General features: G+C 37.3%; 1 protein-coding gene across 3 annotated transcripts in view; it reads left to right on the top strand.

Annotated features, from left to right (window-relative positions):
- The first annotated feature begins 740 nt into the window (after positions 1 to 740).
- The window catches only part of LOC123641241 (tubulin-specific chaperone cofactor E-like protein), a 155,585-nt gene continuing 133,197 nt past the window's right edge, over positions 741 to 23,128 (top strand). For 2 of the 3 annotated variants that reach the window (XM_045555792.1, XM_045555794.1), the window contains exons 1-2: positions 741 to 917; positions 21,497 to 21,646. In XM_045555792.1, coding sequence (XP_045411748.1) covers positions 21,514 to 21,646 — 133 coding nt within the window. In that variant the 5' untranslated portion in view covers positions 741 to 917; positions 21,497 to 21,513. Of the gene's footprint in view, positions 918 to 4,345; positions 4,441 to 5,342; positions 5,379 to 21,496; positions 21,647 to 23,128 lie in introns of all 3 variants that reach the window. The other variant, XM_045555791.1, reaches the window with a different exon arrangement.

Here is a 23,128-nt window from a genome sequence, read left to right as displayed (position 1 = left end):
TCTCAGCCTGGTCACTTTTACTAACTGGGTGTCTGGCAGATCACTTAACCTCTCTGAACTTCAGTTTTCAATTCTATAAAATATCATCTTTTGAAGAGTTTTAAAAATTAAGAATAGAATATGTTCAGTGCCTATACCTGTACCTAGGAGGTGATCAATAAATGAAAGCTATTGTTACATTGGTGCTGGAAGCTCAGAATGTCACTTGTGAAGGGGCACAGAAGAAAGGTCAAAGTGCCACAACACCCTGATGCACAAGCAGTATGGGATCTTATTAGATTACAGCTGACGGCTCACCTAGTATAGTTTCCTCATTTTATGGATGAGGACACTGAAGCCAGAGACAGGAAGTGACTTGGTCAGGGTCACACAGCAAATGAGCAACAGAGCCAAGCCAAGATTCCAAGTGTCTCGGGAAAGGTTTAGCCCAGTGCTCCCTTTGGTAAGGCAGCCGCCTCTCCGCTGCCCGTAGTCTGCTCTGATCTGCCCCTGTGTCACCCTGATATGACAATTTGTACTCCTGTTTTGCACCTGGTGTCCCCTCAATCGATGGGCAAGAGCAAGAGCAGGAGATGAGGTGAGTTACTTCTGGTGAAGGCCAGACCGGTGCAGCCTTCCCCGTCGCCATGGCAACCCCAGCTTGGTTGGGGAGGACCTGCTCCTCCGGCGCCCCCTCCCATCCACGCAGCGGACGTGACACGTGCGGCAGGGTCACGTGTTGTTGTTGGGTCGGGAGAGCTGCTTCCGGGTCAATGCAGGACACTGGGCTGCCGCGGCCGGGGTGCGGGACGAGGTGAAGCGGAGCCGGGCCGGGCCGGCCGGGACCAGGCCCGAGGCGGAGCGGCGGCCGGGAGGGGGGAGGAGAGGCGCAGCCGGAGGAGGCCCCGCAGCAGCTCCCCCGCCTCCCGGGCTGAGGGGTGAGTGGAGCCGGGCCCCCCGGCGCTGCCGGCGTCTCGAGGCCCGAGGCGCTCCCCTCCGGGGCCGGGGCGCGGAGGGCCGCTCCGGTGGGCGCAGAGATGGGGACTCGGGGAAGGACTCCGAGCTGGCGGGGTCTGCCGGGAGCGGCCATGGGGGTGGGAGACCTGCCCTGGGTCTAGAGGGGGGACGGGCCTGGCCTGAGCTGGGGCGGAGCTGGCAGGGCCCGGGGCTGGGGGAGGGAGGCTGGTCCGGAGCTGGAGCAGAGTGGGGGGAGCCTGTCCCGGGCCTGGGAGAATCCAGGCTTCCCACTGTGCCCCGGCCTGGGGGAGGGGAAGATGCCCCCTAGCTAGCAGGAGACAGAGACGTGTCTGGACTGCGGGGGAAATAGGAAACTTGTCCCTGAACTACTGAATCCCAGGAAAGAGGACACGTCCTCAGGGACGTTTGGTGGGGGAAAGGGGGAGGACACCAGGCCTGTTCCTTCCACAGTCTGATGAAAGGATGTGGTTGTTTAAGAAGGGGTTTTGGGAGAATAGATTTGTTCCAAGTTAGGAAACTCTGAGAATGAGGGGGTTGGAACAAGATGGGGGCTGGCTGGAGGGTAGCCTGTGCTGGGATCTTGGTGGGGGAGTAAGGGTCTGTAGGAAGCTTCTCTGTTGAGAATGGGGAGTGCAGAGCTTTAGGTCTTCTACTAGGAAGACATCATAGAAATCAGTGAAGGGAGGAGATGTAATACTGTCTTCTTTTGGGACATAGTGATTTCAGAAGTTGTTGAGCAAAGTTGGGTGCAAGTATAGATCTGTGTACAGTCAGTGGAAGAAGGAGGGGCTGTAACTCTGAAGTTGCTAAGCTACAAAAGCTTGTAGGCAGTGCCCAGCGATGTTTGGGGAAGCTCCCAGTGCTTTCAAGTTCAAATACAAGTTTAGCTGGAGTTTGTGCCTATTCGCTTTATGGAGCTATGAAGCTCTTAACTTGGTTTCCACCAGTCCATCTCGAGCAAAGAGACTATGAGTAGGTGCTGAGTACCAAGGAAAACGTTCAGCCTTTGGGGTCCTGGAGTATTAGACCTAAATCTCTAGAGTAGTAGCTTTCAAACTTTTTTTTTAAATCATGCCTCACAATAAGAGGTATATCTTACATCGTGATCTAGTACTTATATATGAACGAAAAGTTTCACAAAGCAGTATTTACTCTTACTACATGTGATATGTCCTGATAATTTCTATTATATTTCATTCTCTTTTATTTAAAACTGCTGACTGAAATCCTCTAAATTGATTTATGGGTCACAACTTGCAGTTTGAAAAGCACTGTTTCTGAGCCACAGTTCTTTGGCTTCAATCAGTGTCCTCATATTGTGAGCTTCTAGAGAGCAAGGATGATTCTAACAAGATGGATTTTTATGGGAGGGGGAAGGCAGCCAGGTTTGTAATTGACTGCTCTAATTGTTTAGATGTTTATAACATGTAGCATATTTGACCTGTGTTTCCTGAAGTTCCATAATCTTAATCTTTGATATCTTAATATTGCCTGATTATTTGATTGAGAAAATTGTGTGTGTGTATTTTTCTATCCTTTGCTGTGTCTGAGAAATATGAGAGGCCTTGTTCTATATAGTTGCTTTCTCACTACACTATGGTTAGTGAAATTTTATTTTACTGTTCCTGTGTTGTAAAGATACATTGATTTGCTTTTCTGCTCTTTAAAAACATCTCAGACTCTTCTTACTCCAGTAATCACGATATAGTATCCTTTTTGCTACATGATTAAAGGGATATGTTTGTGGCTTCAGTATATATTTTAAACTCAGTCATAAACTTTATAACTTTGAATCAGTCAGCATCTTAACTCTCCCCATGAAAATTTTAGGTGAGGTCCTTGGAAAAATAGTATTAACTCACAATAAATATTAATGACTGTTGGTGAACAAAGTGAGAGCTCTTCAAGTGTTGCAATGTTAAAGTCCTTTGAACAGTTGTCACACAGCTTATTGCTGCAGGACATTGAGTGTCAAATGATGTTGCCTAATTTCAGTCGGTAAATTTATAGGGTATGCATTTAAGACCAGTTTAATAGTGTTACTTTTTGTTGAGGAATAGTTCATATTATAATATGTGTAACATGGAATTCAAAGGCACAGTGATCAGGAGAGAATTGCCCAAATTAAACTTCATCAGTGGGGTCACATTCTTAGTTAGATGCCTTATAAAAAGATTCTATCATCTTCAAACTTTGTGTTATAAAATATATCTTTTTTGCTTTTAGCTATTGACTATATCTTGGTGACTGATGAAAGAGGTTATGTTGGCATGTGTCACCCATGCTTTTAAAATGATCTCTTTTAATCAGGTAAATATTATTTGTTTTAAAATAATTAGACTTAAGGAAAGTTTAAAGAAGATTTTGTCTTGTGGTAGGTGTTTGGAACGTTAAGGAAGATTCTTATTAACTTTATTTTTTTGGGAATCCTGTGTACTTGTGAATAAACAGATGTGGAGAAGTTACCCTGAGTGTATGTGCTTTTTTATAGTTTTCATTTCTTCTCTTGACTGTCAGACTCTTAAGTATGCCTACAAGTATGCCCACCTAGTAGGCTCTTTTACCCTTCTAATTTTTGCTTCCAAAGTGCTATAGTTTGGAAATCAGATACTTAATGTTTACTATATAATACTTTTTTCCCTTTTCTTAGTGTGTGAACCATGTAACATGTATTTTGGCTAGTAAGAGGCCACATTACTGACCTTTTAGTCCTGTACTGTGTTTTTTAAATAAATGAGCTATTTATATATTTTAGGCCTAGTCAGCTGTATAAGTTCTAAAAAGTAACATGAAACTGGTGGAGACGGTTTTGGACTTAAGCAAGTTATTTGGTTGTGATTGTTGCCTTTGCCCTACATGTGATTGGTCATGAAGATTTATCATTCTTCCCTTTTTCAGGTTACCTTGTTCTGACTTTTATTTCTTTGGCATTAGCATAGTAATACTATAACTATTCCCATTGTCTGTTTCTTGCATAGCTTCATGTGAGTACTCTTCCAAAAAATATTGCTGGGATTATTTCATTTCTCTCTTCAAAAACCATTAGCTGCTTCCAATGCCAGCACTGAATAAAGCCCCTACTGTTTAGCTTTACATTTAATTAGCACCTTCTAGAGCCTTTCTCTCCTTTTTTCTGACATCATCATTCCATTCCTAAATGCAGATCCTCTACCTGCCGAGGCTGCTACTCATCATACCTTCCTTTGTGTGTAAGATTATCCCTGAAAGCCTCTGCACAAAATGTGTTCCTTTTCTTCATTAGATCCTACTCGTTCTCATTTCATTTCAGATGACCCCTCTTCTGTGAAGTCTTTCTTACTTGTATTGTCTGTCTACTTTTCCTATATTGCTATATATTGTTTATATACTTTATTTTTATCCCTTTTAGATTGTAAGCACCTTGAGGACAGGAGGCTCAAATATTTTGGAATCTCTAGGATGTCCAGCACAGGGTCTACAGAGCATGCATGGTTCATAGACCAAGTGAGTCAGAATTGACTGAACTTACGGTTAAAAATGCAGATCCCTGAATTCCACCGCAGACTTACCGAATCAGAATTTCTGGTGGAGCCTAGGAATCTGCATTTTCACAAGCTGCTTGGATGATTTTTCTGTACAGTAAAAGTTAAGAATTACTCCAAATAATGAAATATTTTTAAAAGAATCACTGACCTAGCATAATGCTTTAAATTATAGTAGGTACACAAATAATTTTTGAGCAAATGATGTTAATGAACTGAACAATATCATAGTTCAACAGATTGGTTTAATTTTAGAGCCTTGAAGTCAGCCTAGATTTGCACCCTGGCTCCGCCACTCACTAGCTGTGTGACCATAACCTCTCCTTGCTTTGGTTTTCTGATCTGTAAAATGGGATAATAGCACCCCTTATAAGAGTGTTGTTGAGAATTAAATGAGATAATACATGTAAAACACAGTACATGGCACATAGTAAACTTGCAATATATTTCATCTGCTGTTGCCATGATGACTAGCATAACATTGATCATCATAGCAATGAAGCATGGTTGTAAGAATAGGTTCCAGGTCAGTCATTGTTTTTATTTAAATTTTTTATTATTATGGGTATGTAACAGTTGTATATCCTTATAGGGTACATGTGATGTTTTGATTCAGGCATCCAATGTGTGTCAATCAAATCAGGGTAATTGGAGTATCCATCACCTCAAATGTTTATTTCTTTGTGTTAGGAACATTCCAATTCCCCTGTTTTAGTTATTTTAAAGTATACCCTGACTTATTGTTGATAATAGTCACTTTGTTGTGCTATCAAATATTGTTCATTCTATCTATTTACCTATCTAACTGTATTTTTGCACCCATTAACCATCCCCATTTTTTCCCCCTTCCTGCTACTGTTCCAGCCTCTGGTGACCATCGTTCTACTCTCTGTCTCTCAGGTCAGTCATTGTTAATAACCAAATTGCTTATATGGTTTTAAGAATCCAGGCTTAAAATATTTTCCATTTTAGGCTAACAAATCATGGATCTATCTGGTGTTTAAAGTCACAAAGGTATCTGTCTTATTTAGAAGACTTGGTATCAAATTAGCACATTACGTTTTTTCCCCTTCATTTCCCCACTACCCAAAGAATAAAGTGCACACTTTTAAATGGAGGACCTTAGCCCCTTACCATCTGGCCCTACCAGTCCTTCTTTATCTTCCAGCCCTCGTCCCACACACACGCCACAGCATCTACTCTACATTTCTCACTTTATTGTACATCTCCTTAATGCATTTGTGCCTGCCCACATGCTTTCGCCTTCTTTTTCATCCAGTGAATTCCTGCTACTCCCTTGTAAGACTTGGTTTTCTGTGTAACTTACCGTCTTAGTGAAGATGGTGACTCCCTCAGTGTTTTGTCCATACTTAGTACCTTTGTGTACATTTGTCTTCTCAGAGGGAAAAGGATTTGGTCCTGCCATATGTTCTCAGTACGTTGTATGTAATTAGTCCACCTTTGCTGAGGGGAGGATGTTTGTTATTTGACTCATATCAGCTCACCCATTTATCTGACTTCCCTACTCTAAGCTTTCACAACAATAACTATAGTTTATTGACCACTTAGTACATGCCAGGCACTTAGCTAGATGCTTTAAACATTTCATTTAATCTTCACAATAACCCTATGAAATAGCTAGTGGTAGCTTCGTTTTATGAATGAGGAAGCAGGCTTGGAGAGGTAAGTAACTTCCTCAAGTTGCACAGCAGAGTCATAATTAAACTCAGAGTTAAGCGAGCCCATGCTTTTAATCACAGTGCTGTTCTAAAAACAGGAGATTTAAACAGGTGACACGTTTCTTGCACTCAGGATCTTAAGGCTGTGTGAAACTTTAATTATTAATTCATTATTCATCCTTAGGAATGTGATCTCTAACAAGTACTGTTGCAAAAAGCATTGTTTAAACTAAAACTGTTCTTGGGATAATGCTTTTCCAGTGATTTTCAAAACTTTTATTTCTTCTTATTCTGCCATACTCATTGGTGTACTTGATTTCATTTCACTGTTAGAAGGTATTACTTCGTATCTGTTCAAAGTAAAATTTACTTTTCCATTCATCCAACAAATATTTGTTGCCATGTACCAGGCACTGCTCTGTGTAACACTGAACTAGACTGACACGTTCCTGCTTTTGTGGGACTTGTGTTCTGGTGGAGAACAGACACTAAACTAATGGTTTTGGTTAGTGCTGTAAAGAATGAAAGAGGGTGAAAGTGATAATGAGTGATTGATGGTGGCAGTGGTGCTATTTTCAGAGGTGATCAGAAGTAGCCTCTTTGAGAAGGTGACATTTGTATTTAAATTTGAGAGTTAAATGCTGAGATGAAGCAATTCTGCCAAGAGCCAGGAAAAGGGCAATCTTGCGAATGCAAAGGCCATGAGGGGAAATTAGCTTGACAAATTGGTAGAAAGCCAGAAAGGCTGAAGCCTAGTGGGCTAGGAAGAGTGGAAGGATATGTGGTTAGAGAGGTAAGCAGAGATCAGATTAAATGAAGCCTTGAAGACTATGATGAAGAGATTGGATTTTATTTTAAGCGTGAAAGAAAGCCATTGGAGAGATTAAAGGACATGAATTCAACTCAAATTTTTGAAAGATCACATCGCTGCTTTGTGGAGAATGAATTGTACAAGAGTCAAGAGAGACCAGGGTGGAGGCTTATATGCAGCAGTCCTGGTGAGAGGTTGACGATGGCTCAAACTAGAGATGTAGAGATAGAAAGAGTTGAGCAGAATCAGAATGTTTTCGATGTCGTGTTGATAGGTCTTGCTGATTATTTACACGGGGGTGTAAGAGGAAGAGAAAAGTCAAATATAACTTCTGAGATGAGAATGAGTGGAGGAGGAGCGGATTTGGAGAGGGAATTAGGGTTCTGTTTTTGCTCCCATGTGCCTCTATTCTGAATTTTGTGTTTAATATTCACTGTCTTTTCTTTACAGTTTTTACCACATGTGTATGTGGCCCTAACAATAAGATGCTCAATTTCCATGTTTTTGTATATTTTGTATAAATGGGCTTGTACTGCCTGTGTTCTTGTGATTAATTTTACCCATTCAACATTGTTTTTGAAAAGTTACTATGTTGCAGGCCTAACGATCAATTGTTAATTTCCATTGCTGTGTAATGTTTCATTTTATGAATGTATTGTAATTTATCCAATTGCCTGTTCTTAGTATAAGGCCTTGTCCCTCAAGGATTTTTGCAATTTCAAAGAAGGCTGTTGCTATGGACATTTTTACACTTGTCTCCTGGTGCACAAGTACAAGTTCCTGTAGAGTATACAATGAGAAGCGGAATTGCTGGATTATAGGATATGTTCATCTTCAGCATTACTAGACATAGATAAGTTGTTCTCCAAGATGTTTGTACCAATTGATACTCCCACTACCAATATAAGAGTTTCTGTTCTTCCACATTTTCTCCAACACTTGTTATTGTCAGAGTTTTTAAGTTTTGCTGATTTATATAAAATGGTATCTCAGTGAGATTTTAATTTTTGTCTCTCTGAATATTATTGACCTTGAGCATCTTTTACATATATTTGTTAGCCCTTTGAATTTTATCTTCTATTAAATATTCATGTCTATTGTCCATTTTTCTATTGGGTTGTTTATTTTTTTCTTACTGTTTTTAAGAGTTCTCTGTGTTAGTTACATGTATTGCAAGTATCTTTTTTTTTCCAGTTTCTGGCTTGTCTGTTTATGTTTTTAATGTCTTTTGATGATCAAAAGCTTTTCATTTTTACTGGTCAACTTTTCCTTTATGGATTTTGAAATATTTTGTTTATGAAATAATTTCCTAAATCAAGATCAGAAAGCTCTTTTCTGATTAGAAGAAATAACTTTCCTTCTCCAGGAGATAAAGTTTGCTCTCATATATCATCTGGAGTTGAATTTTTTCTGTGTTATAAAGATTCAATTTCATTTTTCCCCAGAGTGTTATTCACTGTGCTAGCACCAATTATTGAATAGTTTAATCCTCCTGCTGATCTTTCTGCCTCTTTCTGCCATATTTACATGGGCCTATTTCTGGCCCATGTAAATGAACAGAGGTTCATTGGTCTATTTTTCTTTCCTCAGAGTTATTTTCCTTAAGAAAGTACAGTCTATTCTTGTTACTCATAGTTTTTTTTACATGAAGTTGCCACAAACAGTGAATTGGTGACTATGGAGCCATTGCTCCTAGGGGAAATACAGGGTTATGTTCCTATGAGCCTCTGGTCATAACATTTTCATCAAATGATCAATATATAATCTTGTTTCATATGTGTTTAAAGACACCTTATTTAATATATGTTATCGATTCGTTACTATTGAATTCACTGTGAACAGCACTCTAGTTCGTGTCTGAATGAGGCTATCTAACTCATGCATTTTTTTCGTAAGGCACATCACAGCCTCCTTATGCTTCAGAAGCACCAGACAACATTTCAACGCTACTCTTGGGGGTCATTTTAAATAGTGAAATTGCCAACAAAAAACACAAAAATATGAAAAACCTGGCACTAAAAAGACCATGAAAAGGACGCTTGTTTACATAATGAGAGCAAAACAAGAAGGCAGAGTGTCACCATGTTCTTAGTTGGGAATATTTATATAGGCATTGAGAACTCAAATTTTTTGTCACTCTGTGCATATCTGCAAAGGACTGCAAAAATGCTGCAAGTATTTATTTTGGGGTAACAAATGTTTTTTCATTGGGGGAGTAAGAAATTTTAGCAAATAGGTGAATTTGCAAATATAGATATAGATATTCTTCATGAATAAGGAAAATGAGGCTCAACCTGTGAAATACTGGGAGAAAGGTAGTTTTTAGAAAACCATTAGCTTTAGCACTTTCCTTTCTCTCTCATACCTACATACATATCTTTGTAACATGTTAAGGGAATAATTTAGTGCAGTGAATCTTTCAAATGCTAAGTGTTCTGATTGACAGATGCCATTACCTTAATAGGCTTCTTTTTTGAGAATACTTTTATTATATTTATGATCATGGTATTATTTATTTCATAGGTACGTGTTTGAAGCAAATAATTTTAGGAAACGATTGCAACTTTTAAGATGTTGAAAACAAGTCTAAATTATTAAACCTTTATTGTAACTCTTATGAGGATCATATTTTCTTGTAGACATTATTAATAACTTAAAGCATAAATTTAAATATTAACTCTATTAGTCCCTCATTCATATAGTGACATTTTTTCTTGTGAACATTAGTAAAGGATTCCAAGAAAAAGATAGATGAAGATTGTATCCATCATAAATCACATTTCCCACAAAAGCACTTATTGAGACTTGGCTATTTTATGTGATCTCACTTATGATTTAAGATCCTCTAGTGAATTATCTGCATTAATTTGATAAGTGTGCTGTGAGAGTAAGAACCAGAAATTTTGGACTTGGCCTATATTCATCTTTTTTAATATAGCTTATACTTCATTCTTTTTTAAAAATATTTTTATTGTAGTAAAATATACATAACATAAAATTTACCATTTTAACCATTGTTAAGTGTACAGTTCAGTGGCATTAAGAACATTTCCATTGTTATGCAACCATTGCTACCATCTATCTCCAGAACTTTTTCATTTTTCCAAACTGAAATTCTGTACCCATTAATTAATTCCCCATTCCCCTTTCCCTGCAGCTCCTAACAACTGCCATTCTACTTGCTGTCTCAATGAATTTGACCACTCTAGGTACCTCATGTAACTGGAGTCATACACAATTTGTTCTTTTGTGTCTGACTTCATTTGGCATTATGTCTTCAAGGTTCACACATGTTATAGCATGTGTCAGAATTTTCTTTCTTTTTAAGGCTGAATAACATTCCATCATATGTATATACCAGACTGTTCATCCACCTTTTGACTACCATGAATAATGCTGCTGTGAAAATTGGTGTACGAATCTGTTCAACTCATGCTTTCAGTTCTTTTGAGTGTATACCTAGAAGTGGAATTGCTGGGTCATGTGGTAATTCTTTTTAATTTTTTGAGGAACTGCCATAGTGTTTTCCATACCAGCTATACCATTTATATTCCCACCAACAATGCACATGTATTCCTCTTTAGTTACTGAGCAGTGCCTATTATTATGAAGTATTAACTCTTACATATGAACTGTAAGGTATAGTAGGGGTACAAAAATCATATATTCCGTATTAAATCTATTGTGGGTGTGGTTTTTGCAGAAGAACTTAACTTCTGGTAGGTAGCAAGTATTTCTGATTCTGTTACTGGTCTTTACTCCATTATGTCACCTCTTACTTTTGGGATCGCCATGGAGAAGTAGACATAATTACATATGCAGCTGTAGCTATGAATAATTTTTATTGATAAAGTACTTTGATTTCATATTTTATTAAATATATTTGATATGTATAATCAGAAGTGATGAGAAAACTTATTAATTAGCACATTTACTGGGTGCCAATTATGTGCAAGGTTTCAGTGTATGATAGATACAAAGAAGCATTAGGCTATGGTTCTTACCCTCAAGAGCTATGCAGTTTGAGTACATAGGATATAAACACATGAAAATTATATCACTGTGCATGAGTTAATAATGGTATATGGGACAAAAATGAAAAGGTGACATGCCAATATGTGATTGATTAGTGGCCCACTGAATATTTTAAGCAATAGATACAATGAGCTAAGCTCAAAGGAGGTATCTGAAAGATAGCAAGAGGTATCTGAAAAGGTTTCATTTCTGAAGTATATTTTGAGTAGAGTGTTGAAGTATGCATAAAATTTAGATAGGTAGAGAGGTAAGGGCAAGATGTTCCAGTTAAGGAGGAATAGCTTTATAAATACTAGATATTTTTACTGTGCTGAATAATTAATTGGCATTAATTAGCATAGTCCTGGGACCTAAACAAATTAGATCTAATCTATCTAACAAAAATTGCAAGGAAGTCCTCCTCCCTATATTCATGCTACCATGTTCACTGGGTGGTGATGGTAGTAGTGGTAGTAGGGGTAGCCATAGCAGTAGAAGTAATAGTAAGCTAATATTTATTCAGTGCTTTCTGTGTGCCAGGCACTGTGCTAAACACTTGTCACCTGCATTATCTCCATTCATTCATTCCTCAGCAACCCTATAAGCTAGGAGTTAAGGACTATTACCCCTTCCTGTGGAAGAGGAAGTGGAGAGACTTGGAAAACTTAGGTAACTTGCCCACAGTCACACAGAGGAGTGGAGTCAGTTGAGATTTATATCTAGCCAGGCTAGTTCCAGAACCAACACTTATTACAATTGGGCAATATTGCCATAGCACTAAATATGGAAAGTCATTTTTAATGCCTTTCATAACCTTTCTGCATGGCTGCTGTCTTAACATTCTGGGAATCCCTGGTTATTACCCAGAGTGGTTTGTAAATTCCTTTGGAAGGCGGCAGAGTGATGAACTAGTAGTCTATTCTTAATGAAGCTTTTCCGTAACATGATAGCTTCTGTAGCTGCTCAAGAGTAGAGATAAAGAAGTAATCTGTTCTGCGAACAGCTAAGTAATGACCTTACACTTGTTTGTTCACAACAGAAAGATGATGTGCATATGCAGTTTCCTTCTGATGAAAATTTTTTCAAGAAAAAATATTCATTGCTTTTTGGAAGTATGGAGAAGTTGAGTACTGTTGCTTAGTTTTTTGGTCCAGTTACTTTGATGTTATAAGAGGTATATTGGCTGTAATGGTTTTCATACATTTTAATAAATTATGTTTCTATGATTTGTGTGTGGTGCTATATACTGTTGACATGGCGTATTCCTTTTCTGGTAAAGATGGAATGGCTCAACAGATTAGGGCTACAGAAACCATGACTTAGCGTGCTGGTAGGGCCATAGAAACCTGAGCAAGTCTCAGTTTTTATCCTGTAAATAAAGATAAGTTAGTCTGTTTCAGAGAGTGGTTGTGGAAAATTACTAGGCTTTAAAATGATTGTTAATCTCAGTGTGGGGACACTTGGTTTGGGAACATCGGGTCAAGAGTGGATGTACCTAATCCTGCTCTGAGTAAGTGCAACTTCAAAGCCTTGGAATTTTCCCAAATTGAATCTGGGCCAAATGTTAATCAAAAGGTAGGAGTAGATGCAAATTTGTTTATGAAGATGTTAGGGGCAGTGTATGGGGATGGGGAGGGAGGAACTCTCCTTGGAAGTGGTTGATGTGTATAGTGAACGTTAAACCTTTTTGTTGTTGTGTTTGCTGAATGTGTATGCAAAGTGTTTTGTTCTATATTTCAGAATGCCTAATTTAGTAGGGATATAGGCAGTTGTCTTAAACCAACATTGTTGGACAATGAAAGACTATGGAAATCAAGCAAGAAGTATTTAGAAATATTTTCACACAAACAGGTAGTTCAGTCTAAATAGCATTATTTTCTTAAATTTTTTTGCTCTCGAATTTCCCATCAAAATCATAAAATTCTTAGGGTAGTGCATTTGAATAAGAAATTCCAAGTGCTGTGTTTACATACGGTGGACTACAAGCATGAGAGTCAGTCATGTTTGCTAATGTGCAATTGTAGATGAGACAGCTTTTGTCTCTTTGTCAGACATCTAAAATGCATGTATGCACTATAGTATTTAGTAGAAAATATAGACAGCTCTGAGGCTGTACTTCCCACTGATAACATAGAGTCATGGTTTTAGATATCTTTCTCACTAATACAATGAAATAAAGAATTCTGGATAGGTATTTTAATGTTTGTGGTGCTGTTAAAGAGATGTGTAGTATTAGAAGAGGGTAGCAGTGCCCGACTAATAGCGTAATTCAAGGAAGGATCAGGAGTCTAAATTCACATTTCATCTCACAATGTTGGATATTTTTTTAAATCTCCTACCAAGAAAAGTTGCTGTGCCACATTATTACACTTGAATGTAGTGTAGTATACAGTTGAGAAAAGAGACTTTGTGACATAGGGTGGTTCTTAGTAGGGTGTGAAATCATGGTGGCATGGTGTGTTATGATAAGGGATTTATCAGCTCCACTCAGGTTTTGCACTTGGAATGATAAGCGTTAAGTCAGTGAATTGGCTAACTGTAATTCTACAGAATAGTTCTAAAGTTTATTAGAATTAGTTTATTTTCCTTACTTTTTATCCAAAGAAGGCATACACTTAAATATATTACATAATGCTTAGGGGCAATAACTGAAATAGAATCATATACACATATAAAAACTTGAGGATAAATGAAATTAGATCCAGCCTAATTACATTGACTTGGACAATGTCCCTGAAGTATTTATATAGGAGAGATAGCTGTCATTTATGACTCCAGCTGTAAAAGTTTATTTATGCAATACTTTATAAACCTTAAAAATGATCATGTACATATGTATTTATTGACATGGAAAGTTTTTCATGAGCTCTTTAGCAAAAAGGCAGGTTATAAAATTATATGTCTAAAAGTAATTTAATCATTGTGTAAAAATATATACCTACGTAGCACAGAAATATGGTCTGGAAGGATATACACGATAAGGTATATCCTTAGGCTTAATGTGCTTGCTTAATCTGTTGACCAAAGTCACCTGGTATCGCAGTGCCTCCAAGTATGCTTCACATGTGAAAAGCTTTTGTTCATGCTTCTTTATGTGATTAGCTTAGCTAATAAAAAGGGAAACTACACGGTGGGGGTTACTGGTTTTGCCATCATTGTTGTTTGCTTACTTTCAATAGGAAATTTTTAAAAATTCAGAATGAATATTGTATTTTAAAGCAATATTTAGGAAAAAGCTTACTAATGACCTTTATCCATTGATTTATTTAATCTTTCTTAGAGGGAAAAATATATAACACACACACATGTACTCTCCTAGAGTAATTCTGTTTTATTGGGGGTATACTTATGCCAAGGTTCAGAAAGACTGATTTGGAAAACAAACAAAACTTCCAACTACCTAAAACCAAGAATCTGGCAGAATTTGGATACAGAGGGGAATTGTTCCAAAAAAGAAAGCTTTCTGGGATGAGGTTAGGAGTCTACAAAATTAAAGTTAAATGAGTTTAAAAAAAAAAATTGCAAAAATGAGAACACTAGTAATCCTAAAATGTTCTTTGAAAATATCCAGGAGATGTTCCTCCACAGGTTTTGTTTTGTTGTTGCTGACCTCCTCCACACCCAGACTCAGGATGTCCTTTTTTAAAAAACTCTTTCTTAACCTTGGTTTTTTTATCATCTGTCTCATTGCTTCACTTTATAGTCTAAGCCTCTCAAAGGTGTGATAGATACTCATTGTCTTGCTTATTTATTTACTTAACTCCCTAAATACTGTGGTTTCTACCTCCTTGACTTTACTGCAAGTTCAGTCACCCCAAAAGTGAACAAACTCCTAATTATCCATTCCTTTAGGGATTTTTAAAATTCTCATTTTTGACCTCTCTATAACCCTCATCCTAATACTCTATTCACAGTTATCTATCAAAATTTTTCTTTTGTTTCTGCAGGATAAAGTCTAGCCTGTGCAAGGTCATTCATGACCTGACCACCATCACCTCTACAGTCAAATCTCCTGCCTCCCCCACCCCCCACCACACATATTTTATGTTTTAGCAGTACTGCTGAAAACCCTTGTTTCTGGTCTCCTGTTCGTATACTCCCCCCACCTTGTACCCTGATCTTCATAATGGCTCAAGATTCATGTATTAATACTTCGTTGATCATACTCACAAAAGTTAATCACTTCTTCTTATGTTTTAAGTCACTATTTCTGTCTGGCTTATTTTAGGTATGTGTTATCTCATGTATTTTTTTCTAGATTGTGGATGCCCTGAGGGTGGAGTTTGGATTTTATTCATTCTCATTTTCTTTAGTGTTGAGCATAGTGTTTGGTACAGATTTAGCTTCTGATACATGTCTGTTGAACTGAATTAAATGAAACTAAGCTCTATGAGGGCACACATTTTATAAATAAATGAATGAGCATGTAAGCCTAATTGGTATCATTTGGTAAGGTGCAAAAAAAGCAGAGAAAACTAAATATATTTGTTGACTCTTTTTTATTGAATAATTGGTAAGGAAATTCTCATTCTCAGATTGTCTTGTGAAGGAAACAGGTAGCAATGTGGAGAACAAATCACTGGAATGAAATGTCATCTGACCAAAGGATCCTAAAGGTGAAATTGTGGAGCCTTTGGCCAGAATATTTAACCTAAGTTTTATTTTCGAATATTTGGTAGCAAAATATTGGCAGGTAGCTTTTAGAGTGTAGTTTTTTCTGTCCCTCTCTGATGAATAGATAAGATTGATTATTTGTATATAAATGGGTCCATGTCAAATGACTGAAAGTAATTTTAAATGACTGAAGAGTATTTTCCTTTTCTCCATTTTTATGAAAACTTCTTGAAGATTTAGCCCCATCCTAAATTAATGCACATTTTGAATTATTATGATTCCTTTTTCAAAAGCGTAAATCAGTTCCCTACTATCTACCTACTATTTCAGTAACTTGAAACCTGCAGGAATGGCTTCTTGCAGGAAAATACCTCTTTCTTTTTTTTGTTAGTCTCCATAGTCAGAGGCGACAGGGAGGCCTGAAGCTCTCAAGGATCCCAAGGCATCACCACCTCCTGGTGTGATTGTGGCTCCAGAGTCAGAATGATTAGGATAAAATTTGGGTAATTTGGATGAAAGATTTGGGCAACTTTTATTAACACATTTAACTTGGCTAGCAAGAGAAGGGGAACTGTGCAGGCCTGAGGGTATTCTTCCAGCCCTTCTGCACAACGCATGGTTGAGCTTTGGCTTTGCCCTTGTTAAAACCATGGTAAAGAAGACCAGAACACTGCTCTGGCCCTGTCATTTTACCCACTTTCATCTCAATCCCTCCCCTTAGTTTCATTGCAGTTTAATTCTAAGGCTCTGGTATGTTTTGTTTCTGCTTGCTTTTTTGCCCGAGTGCTGTTTAATGAAACTATCTCTTTCTGTTTGGCCATCCATTTTATTTCTGTTTACTTCCTCACTCTCCAATTCCTTTTAAAATTAGTATTAATATTGTATATTCTACATATAAAAATTCTATTTTGGAATTTTTAAAATAAAAATGCATGAAAATAAGGAAATTAAAAAGCTCTTGACAAATTATTAGGCCATTCCTAGATAGTTACTTAAAAATATCTTACATTTTGAAAAGAGGATGTGTGCATCTGGTGAGTTCAAGTGCAAAAGAGTAAACACCGAAAAGCAAACCTCCTTTCCATCCTTATTCCTCATTTCTTCTCTTTGAAGTCAACTGTTGATATTACTTTTACTCATTTCTATGTTATCCTTTTGGAGATAATCTTTGCATATACAAACAGATAAATCTATTTTTATAAGATTTAAAATTTATATTTTTACACTCTATGAAGTAGTATTTATATCTTTGGGAAGCTGTAAGGCTAGAAGTATTCACACTTTATGAAGTATATAGTTAGTACTCTACATTGTTTCTTTGTGAAATAAATACTGATCTTGCATACTAATATAAGGATATATCTTGTATATCTTCCAGTGTTAGTGGTCATACTTGGCCTATTTTCTATTTTCAGTTGTGTTGCATTTCATACTAATTTTGACCTGGCCCTTTTATTTGGAACATAAAGTACAAATTGTTTGATAGCAGTTGAGGGTACTTAGATGACTGGATGTTCTGATCTGATATTAATCCACTTGGCAAAAATGTCCTGAGCACCTTATCCTTCAACTCGTGCTTTATCCTGACTTTTCTCAAGCACTTTACAAGAGCATATTATGGTCAGGATTTTGAGGCACAGAGGAATTGAGATTTTCACAGGCATGCCCTATAACTTGGTAATCAAACCAAGCAACATCACCCAAGATTCTTGGCTGCCTGGCTTTCAGCACCAGTTCACACCAGTTTTACTAATGCATTAGACCGTAGAGGTAGTCTGATGCAGTTTGACCCCTGTTATTTCCAGAATGTCATACATTATCTTCCCACCCCCAAAACACCTTTTAAAAGGCTCTACTTAAAGATCTTTTCCATCCTGTATTTCCTTATTTTTCAATCTGTTTGGTTTTCAGTCTTCCTTTCCCACCTACTGTTCCTCCTCAAACTGCCCCAGCAGATTTTGAATAGATTTATGTTACCAATCCATTTTGCAATCTTAATGTTCTCATTCAAAACCCAGGTATTAATGTGTATACCATCTGCATTCCTGGAGAGCTAGTCCAATAGTATCCTGGAAAATGACCAATGAAGGCGCCTGGTGTTGCTTTTCCATCTTAAAAAAAAAGAGTAAGAATTAAAAAAAAAAATCCTGACTATTTGGAAGAATTACTAAAGCATGGGATCATGAGGAAAAACTTTTAAGTTCCCATGTTTGCTTGCTTAGTAAGACTTGTTTTAATGTGAATATGTCTTTAGTCTTGCTATCCCTCAGTTTATATTTAAATGGTGTATAAGATTATTTTCCTTAAATTACATAGGTTTGAGTTTAGGCGGTTCTGAAGCCTCCAGATAAAAGATGTTACTGAAATTTGACCATTATTTTGACAGTGACAGTTTGCCCTGCCCACACACTTTTTATTCTTTTGAACTGCCGATTGTACAGGAGATAGCAATGCAACTTCTTTGACTTTTTTGTTAAACATTTGTAAAAATCTTGTTGGCATTCTGCTTGAGACAGGTCTTTGAATAAGAGCTATGGTGCCTGTCGCTAGTGGCATAGCACCTGCTCTGTGTTGTCTGCTGTTGGTGGTGAGAACTTTACATTGAGAAAGAACCTTTCAACCTGGAGTTCCTGTAGCCCTAGATGAACACAGTACAGTTCAATTTTGACACTGTAAGCATTGGAATAGAGGGCAGCAGCTATGCAATTACCACTCTGTGTGTATAGAAAGAACAAACTATCTTATACTAAAACAGGCTCTTCCCTTACGCTTACAAATGAGAATCTTAAACAGAGGGCACCCTGTATTTTCAAGGTGACTTGTGATGTGTGCAATATGAAATATATTTCATAGTCTAACCTTTGGTAAATTGTACAGATAAAACTTTTGTTCAGTGGATAGACATGCTCAGTGAGCATGTACTGTATGGGCACTGGTGAACTGACTTCACAAAGTCCAGTAGACATGGTCCTAGCAGTAATCTAGGAAATGGGCCAAGTTTAACAACCACTTTTATATTGATGCTTTTTTCAAATTCTTGTTACAGACCTGAGAGGAGGGATTAGACTATCCATAGGTAAGAAAATTAAGTAGAGAGAGATTAGATAGCTAGCTTATGTTTTACCCAGCTAATGAGTGAGAGAGCCTAAATTTCCTGTGCATGTCCTTTCTACCTTACTACAACCTCCTCTTATAATTAATAACATTTGTATATTTTAGAGCTTTACAACAGCCCTGTAATCTAAGTAGTGCATTTGTATATTTTAGGGCTCTACAGCAATCCTATTATCCAAGTAGTATAGTTGTTAATATCTTATTTTATAAAGGTAGACATTTGAGTCTCAGAGAAATACACTGACTTGCCTGACAGCACAAAACTATTAAGTAGTCAGAACTGAGTGGGGCTTAAACCTACCCTCCATCCTGAATTCTCTGTCCTTTCTACTCAGCACCTGGAGGCTAGTGACTTTAATACTCAGCAACATTTATCGAGCCCTTACCATGTATATTATACTGTGTCTGATGCTATTAATTGATACTGAAAGAAATAGAATTACACAGTTCCACTCCTCTTTATAATTTAATGGTGAAGATAGGATAATCACATAAGAAAAGTACCTAACATTTGGTATAATTGAACCGTATAGGCAAAAGTAAACCAGGGCAACTGTAGTGAAATAAATATGTCATCACTAATGGTAAACAATTTGAAGCATTATCTGGCTAGTATCAAACAGCCCTCTGAGAAGCTTTTAAATGCTCATTCCTTCTGGCTTCTTCTAGGAAAAGTACTGGTAGTCATTTTCAGCCTCTCTGCCTCTACTGGTTTCTTCCTTGTAATCTATAACCATGTTCAGTCTCTCCCATTTTAAGAGAAAAAGTCTTGACAGTTTCCCCCAATTCCCTAGTCTCTTCTGTTCCCGCCCAGTTTACCATTCCGTCTTCCGTCTCCATTCTCATCAAAACTTCTCAAAGTGTTGGCTAGATACTCTACTTTCTGGTTGTTTCTTTTCTTTTTCTTCATGACTGTGCTTCCTCTGCCTGTCCCTTAAATATCAGTGACCCCAGAGTTCTTTTGTCCTACTGTTGTTACTTATAACATTTCTTATATCCTGATGATGTCCAAATCTTCATATTTAGCTCACATTTCTCACCCAGCTTCAGACTGTTTCCCTGGATATTCCACACATGCATCAAATGGAACACGTATAAAGTGGAATTCATAATTTTCTTCCTTAAAGCTGGCTCTGTTGGCTTGTTAGTTAATGGTATCTCCTGTCACCTGATCACCAGGAGTCAGCCTTGACTCCAGCTTCTCCCTCAGCCCCTATAATTTCTGAAAAGCTTACTTCCTATAGTGATCTTGGATTCACCTCTGCTTTCTATTTCTTCTACCATTGTATCACTTTTGGTCCTCATCATCTCTCCTATATTTTTGCAGTATCTTCCTAACTCTTTTCCCTGCCTGCAATCTCGTTTCCTTCATATTCATCAGTTATGTAATTGCCAGGGCAAGTTCTCCTCCAAAATTTGTTGCTGAATTCCCTTCCCTAAAACCTTTTATCTTCTTGTTTCCTATAGGATAAGGTTCAGCCTCTTAATGTGGCATACAAGATCTCCTCTGAGGTTCCTCATTAGATGACTCCTGGTGATGTCTTCCATGAGCATGGTGCTTTGGCAATACCAGATCTCTTGTGCTTACTCATGTATACCATTGTACATTGTATACCTTTTCGCACGATATCCCTTTTTTGAGTACTCAGTATCCTCCTTCCTTTTTCTGATTGTTTTAATAAAATAAAATAGCCTAATACCTTATAGTTTAAATACAGAGGTCAATTATAGTTTCCTATATTTTGATTAATATTGAATAGAGAGCACAGGCTAGCCCCTTAAGACAATGGGTTATCAGGCTGTCAGAAGTTAGCATGTTACTTAATATTACCTGTTTTAACATACGCATGAGTACTGAGAAGATGCTGGAGTTACTGAATGTTTGGACCCTTAGCTGAGGTTAAACAGAAAAGACTCTACCCAAACTCAGAACCAAAAGAAATGACATTCTGTTATTAGTTAGGACTAGGTCCAGTTGTAAATAACTGAAAAGTTGAAAAGAATAGTGGGTTAAATAAAATAGATTATCTTTCACCAAAAATTTCAGAGAGATATATCAGTATGGCAGCTCAGTTCCATGAGGTCCTCAGGGACTCAGGTTCTTATCAGCTCTTTGCTCCACCTTTGTTAGGGTATATTTCTTGGGCTCATTGTCCAGTGGCATCAGTTTTCTAAGGAACAGAATGAAGGAAGAATCAAAGAAGGAGGGCAAATGGCACACTCTGGCTATTTTTAAAAGATGATTCCTGGAAGCTGCCACAGAATACTTTATTTCTATCCCATCAGCTAGAACTTAGTCATATACTCATTCCTAAATGTTAATAGCCATGTGTACAGTTAAAGGTTCCTTTACCCTGGAAGAAGAGAGTGGATTTTGAGGGGTAGATATTAAAAGATTTATCCAAACTATTTAGCCTGGTGTTCAATCTGTAACTTCTTTTCTAGACCTTTTTCCAGTCACTTAACCACAGGAACCCTATGCACCAGCAAAAGTTTTCTTTTTATCCTTGGTCAGAAGTGATCACCTCCTTTTCTAAATCTCGTAATACTTTTCATCTGTATAGCGAATATCTTATGCTGAACTGTTATTGCTGTCATTTATCTGCATATATAGCTTCTCTAAATCATAAGGTCTCACCACAGTGTAAGTTTCTGGGGGGCAGTTACCATGTGTTATATGTCTTGCAATGCCTACCTAGTCTAGTGCCTTGTAAATAATTGGTTTTCAATAAATATTTCTTACATAAGTAAATAAATAATTTTGATGATTTTTTGGTTTCTTATAGCATTTTAGGAAAGAAAGATGGATCAACCTAGTGGAAGAAGTTTTATGCAAGTATTATGTGAAAAATACAGTCCTGAAAACTTTCCTTACCGCCGTGGTCCTGGGATGGGAGTCCATGTCCCAGCCACACCTCAGGGCTCTCCTATGAAAGGTAAGAAAGGTAGGACCTAACACATTTATTTACTGGAGCTTACTTAGGAGGCTAAATCACAGTATTGCTTTGTTTGCCAGTGATTTCCCCATTATTATGATTTCAGTTTTCCTTAAGAACCTGATAGGACTGGTTTTCCTCCAGATTGCCCAAGAGGCGTTTTAGTTGTCCTCAAAGAATAATAATTGAATGATAATATTTCAAATGCATATGCTTTTAAGGAACTTAGAGGGTACAAAAAATATTATGAGACTGGCCTGTGGCCTCAAGGACCTTACAGCCTAAAAGGATTATAAGACATTCACATTTACAAAGATATAACACAAGATAGTTTATGTTGAGCCAAGTAAATGACACAGTGATTGGGAAAGAAATTTAGAAGACAGTTAATTAATATGATCAGGAAAGGGTTCAAAGGTGTGAGACTTGAACTGGTCCTTCAAGAATGTAGAATTTGGTAAGAGAGGAAATAAAGACATTCTAGGAGAGGGATTAGATGTGAGCAAAGGTCTGTAACTAGAAATGCTCAAGGTGTATTTTTGCTTTTGTCTTTTAGCTTGATGTTGCAATGAACAGCTCTTGGAAGTAGTTCTTTGTAGTTATGGGGGATTAAAATTGAATCAAGGTTTCAGTTCCTATGTTCAAAGGTTACCAAGTATTTGCTGTTTTTCAAACAATTATCTTATCTATGTCACCTCGAATGGCAGAGAGAAGTGGATTTCTTACTTGGTTATTTTGTTTTCCCCAGGATCCATTCCCATTCTGAGAAATGTCATACCAAAAGTACTAAGTGGAAAAACCATATAATTTGAGGCCTCCATTAATAAAATATTACCTTCATGAGTCTTATTTTATGCCAAATGGGAAAAGAGTGGTTGAATTCTCATGTTTATCCTTTTCAGTAGAGATATTAAGAGTGATTTTATTGACATATGTGTTTTTTGAACCAGGTTATAGTCAAAGAGTTGTTACCTCAATTTGATCAAATTCGTTGAATAGTTTAAGATTCTGAAACACTTTCTCCCATTATAATTATATTTAAAAAGAAGGCCAGTTTTCACAAGGGGAAAATTCTACAGGGATATGAAACAGGAGTAATTGATAGACAAATATGAGAAAACTGTAGAGTTTTGAAAAGATCCATTAAGTGAGGAAGATTTCTTGAATGATATGAACTTGAAGAACAGAAGTGATTTAGCAGATAGATTAAATATCTAATAATTTGAGATAATTTTCAAAGATAGCAAAAGGTAAAGATACACATCAGATAGAAAAGAGCTATCCAGAATACTTTTGAACTAAATTTAAAAAAGGAAGAATTGAGGCCAATAAGAAGGTGGTGGTAATCCACATGTGAATGTCATGGATCTAGTGTTCAGATGACAAGATGATAGCATGGATGATGGCTTTGTTGTACATGATTATAAACAGTCCTGCCAGGAGCTAAAGCCTAGAGCACTTCTTTGTTGGTACTGGTTCAGT

This window comes from Lemur catta, chromosome 7 (assembly GCF_020740605.2).
Source record: "Lemur catta isolate mLemCat1 chromosome 7, mLemCat1.pri, whole genome shotgun sequence".
NCBI lineage: Eukaryota > Metazoa > Chordata > Mammalia > Primates > Lemuridae > Lemur > Lemur catta.
This window is presented reverse-complemented; position numbering and strand designations above follow the sequence as displayed.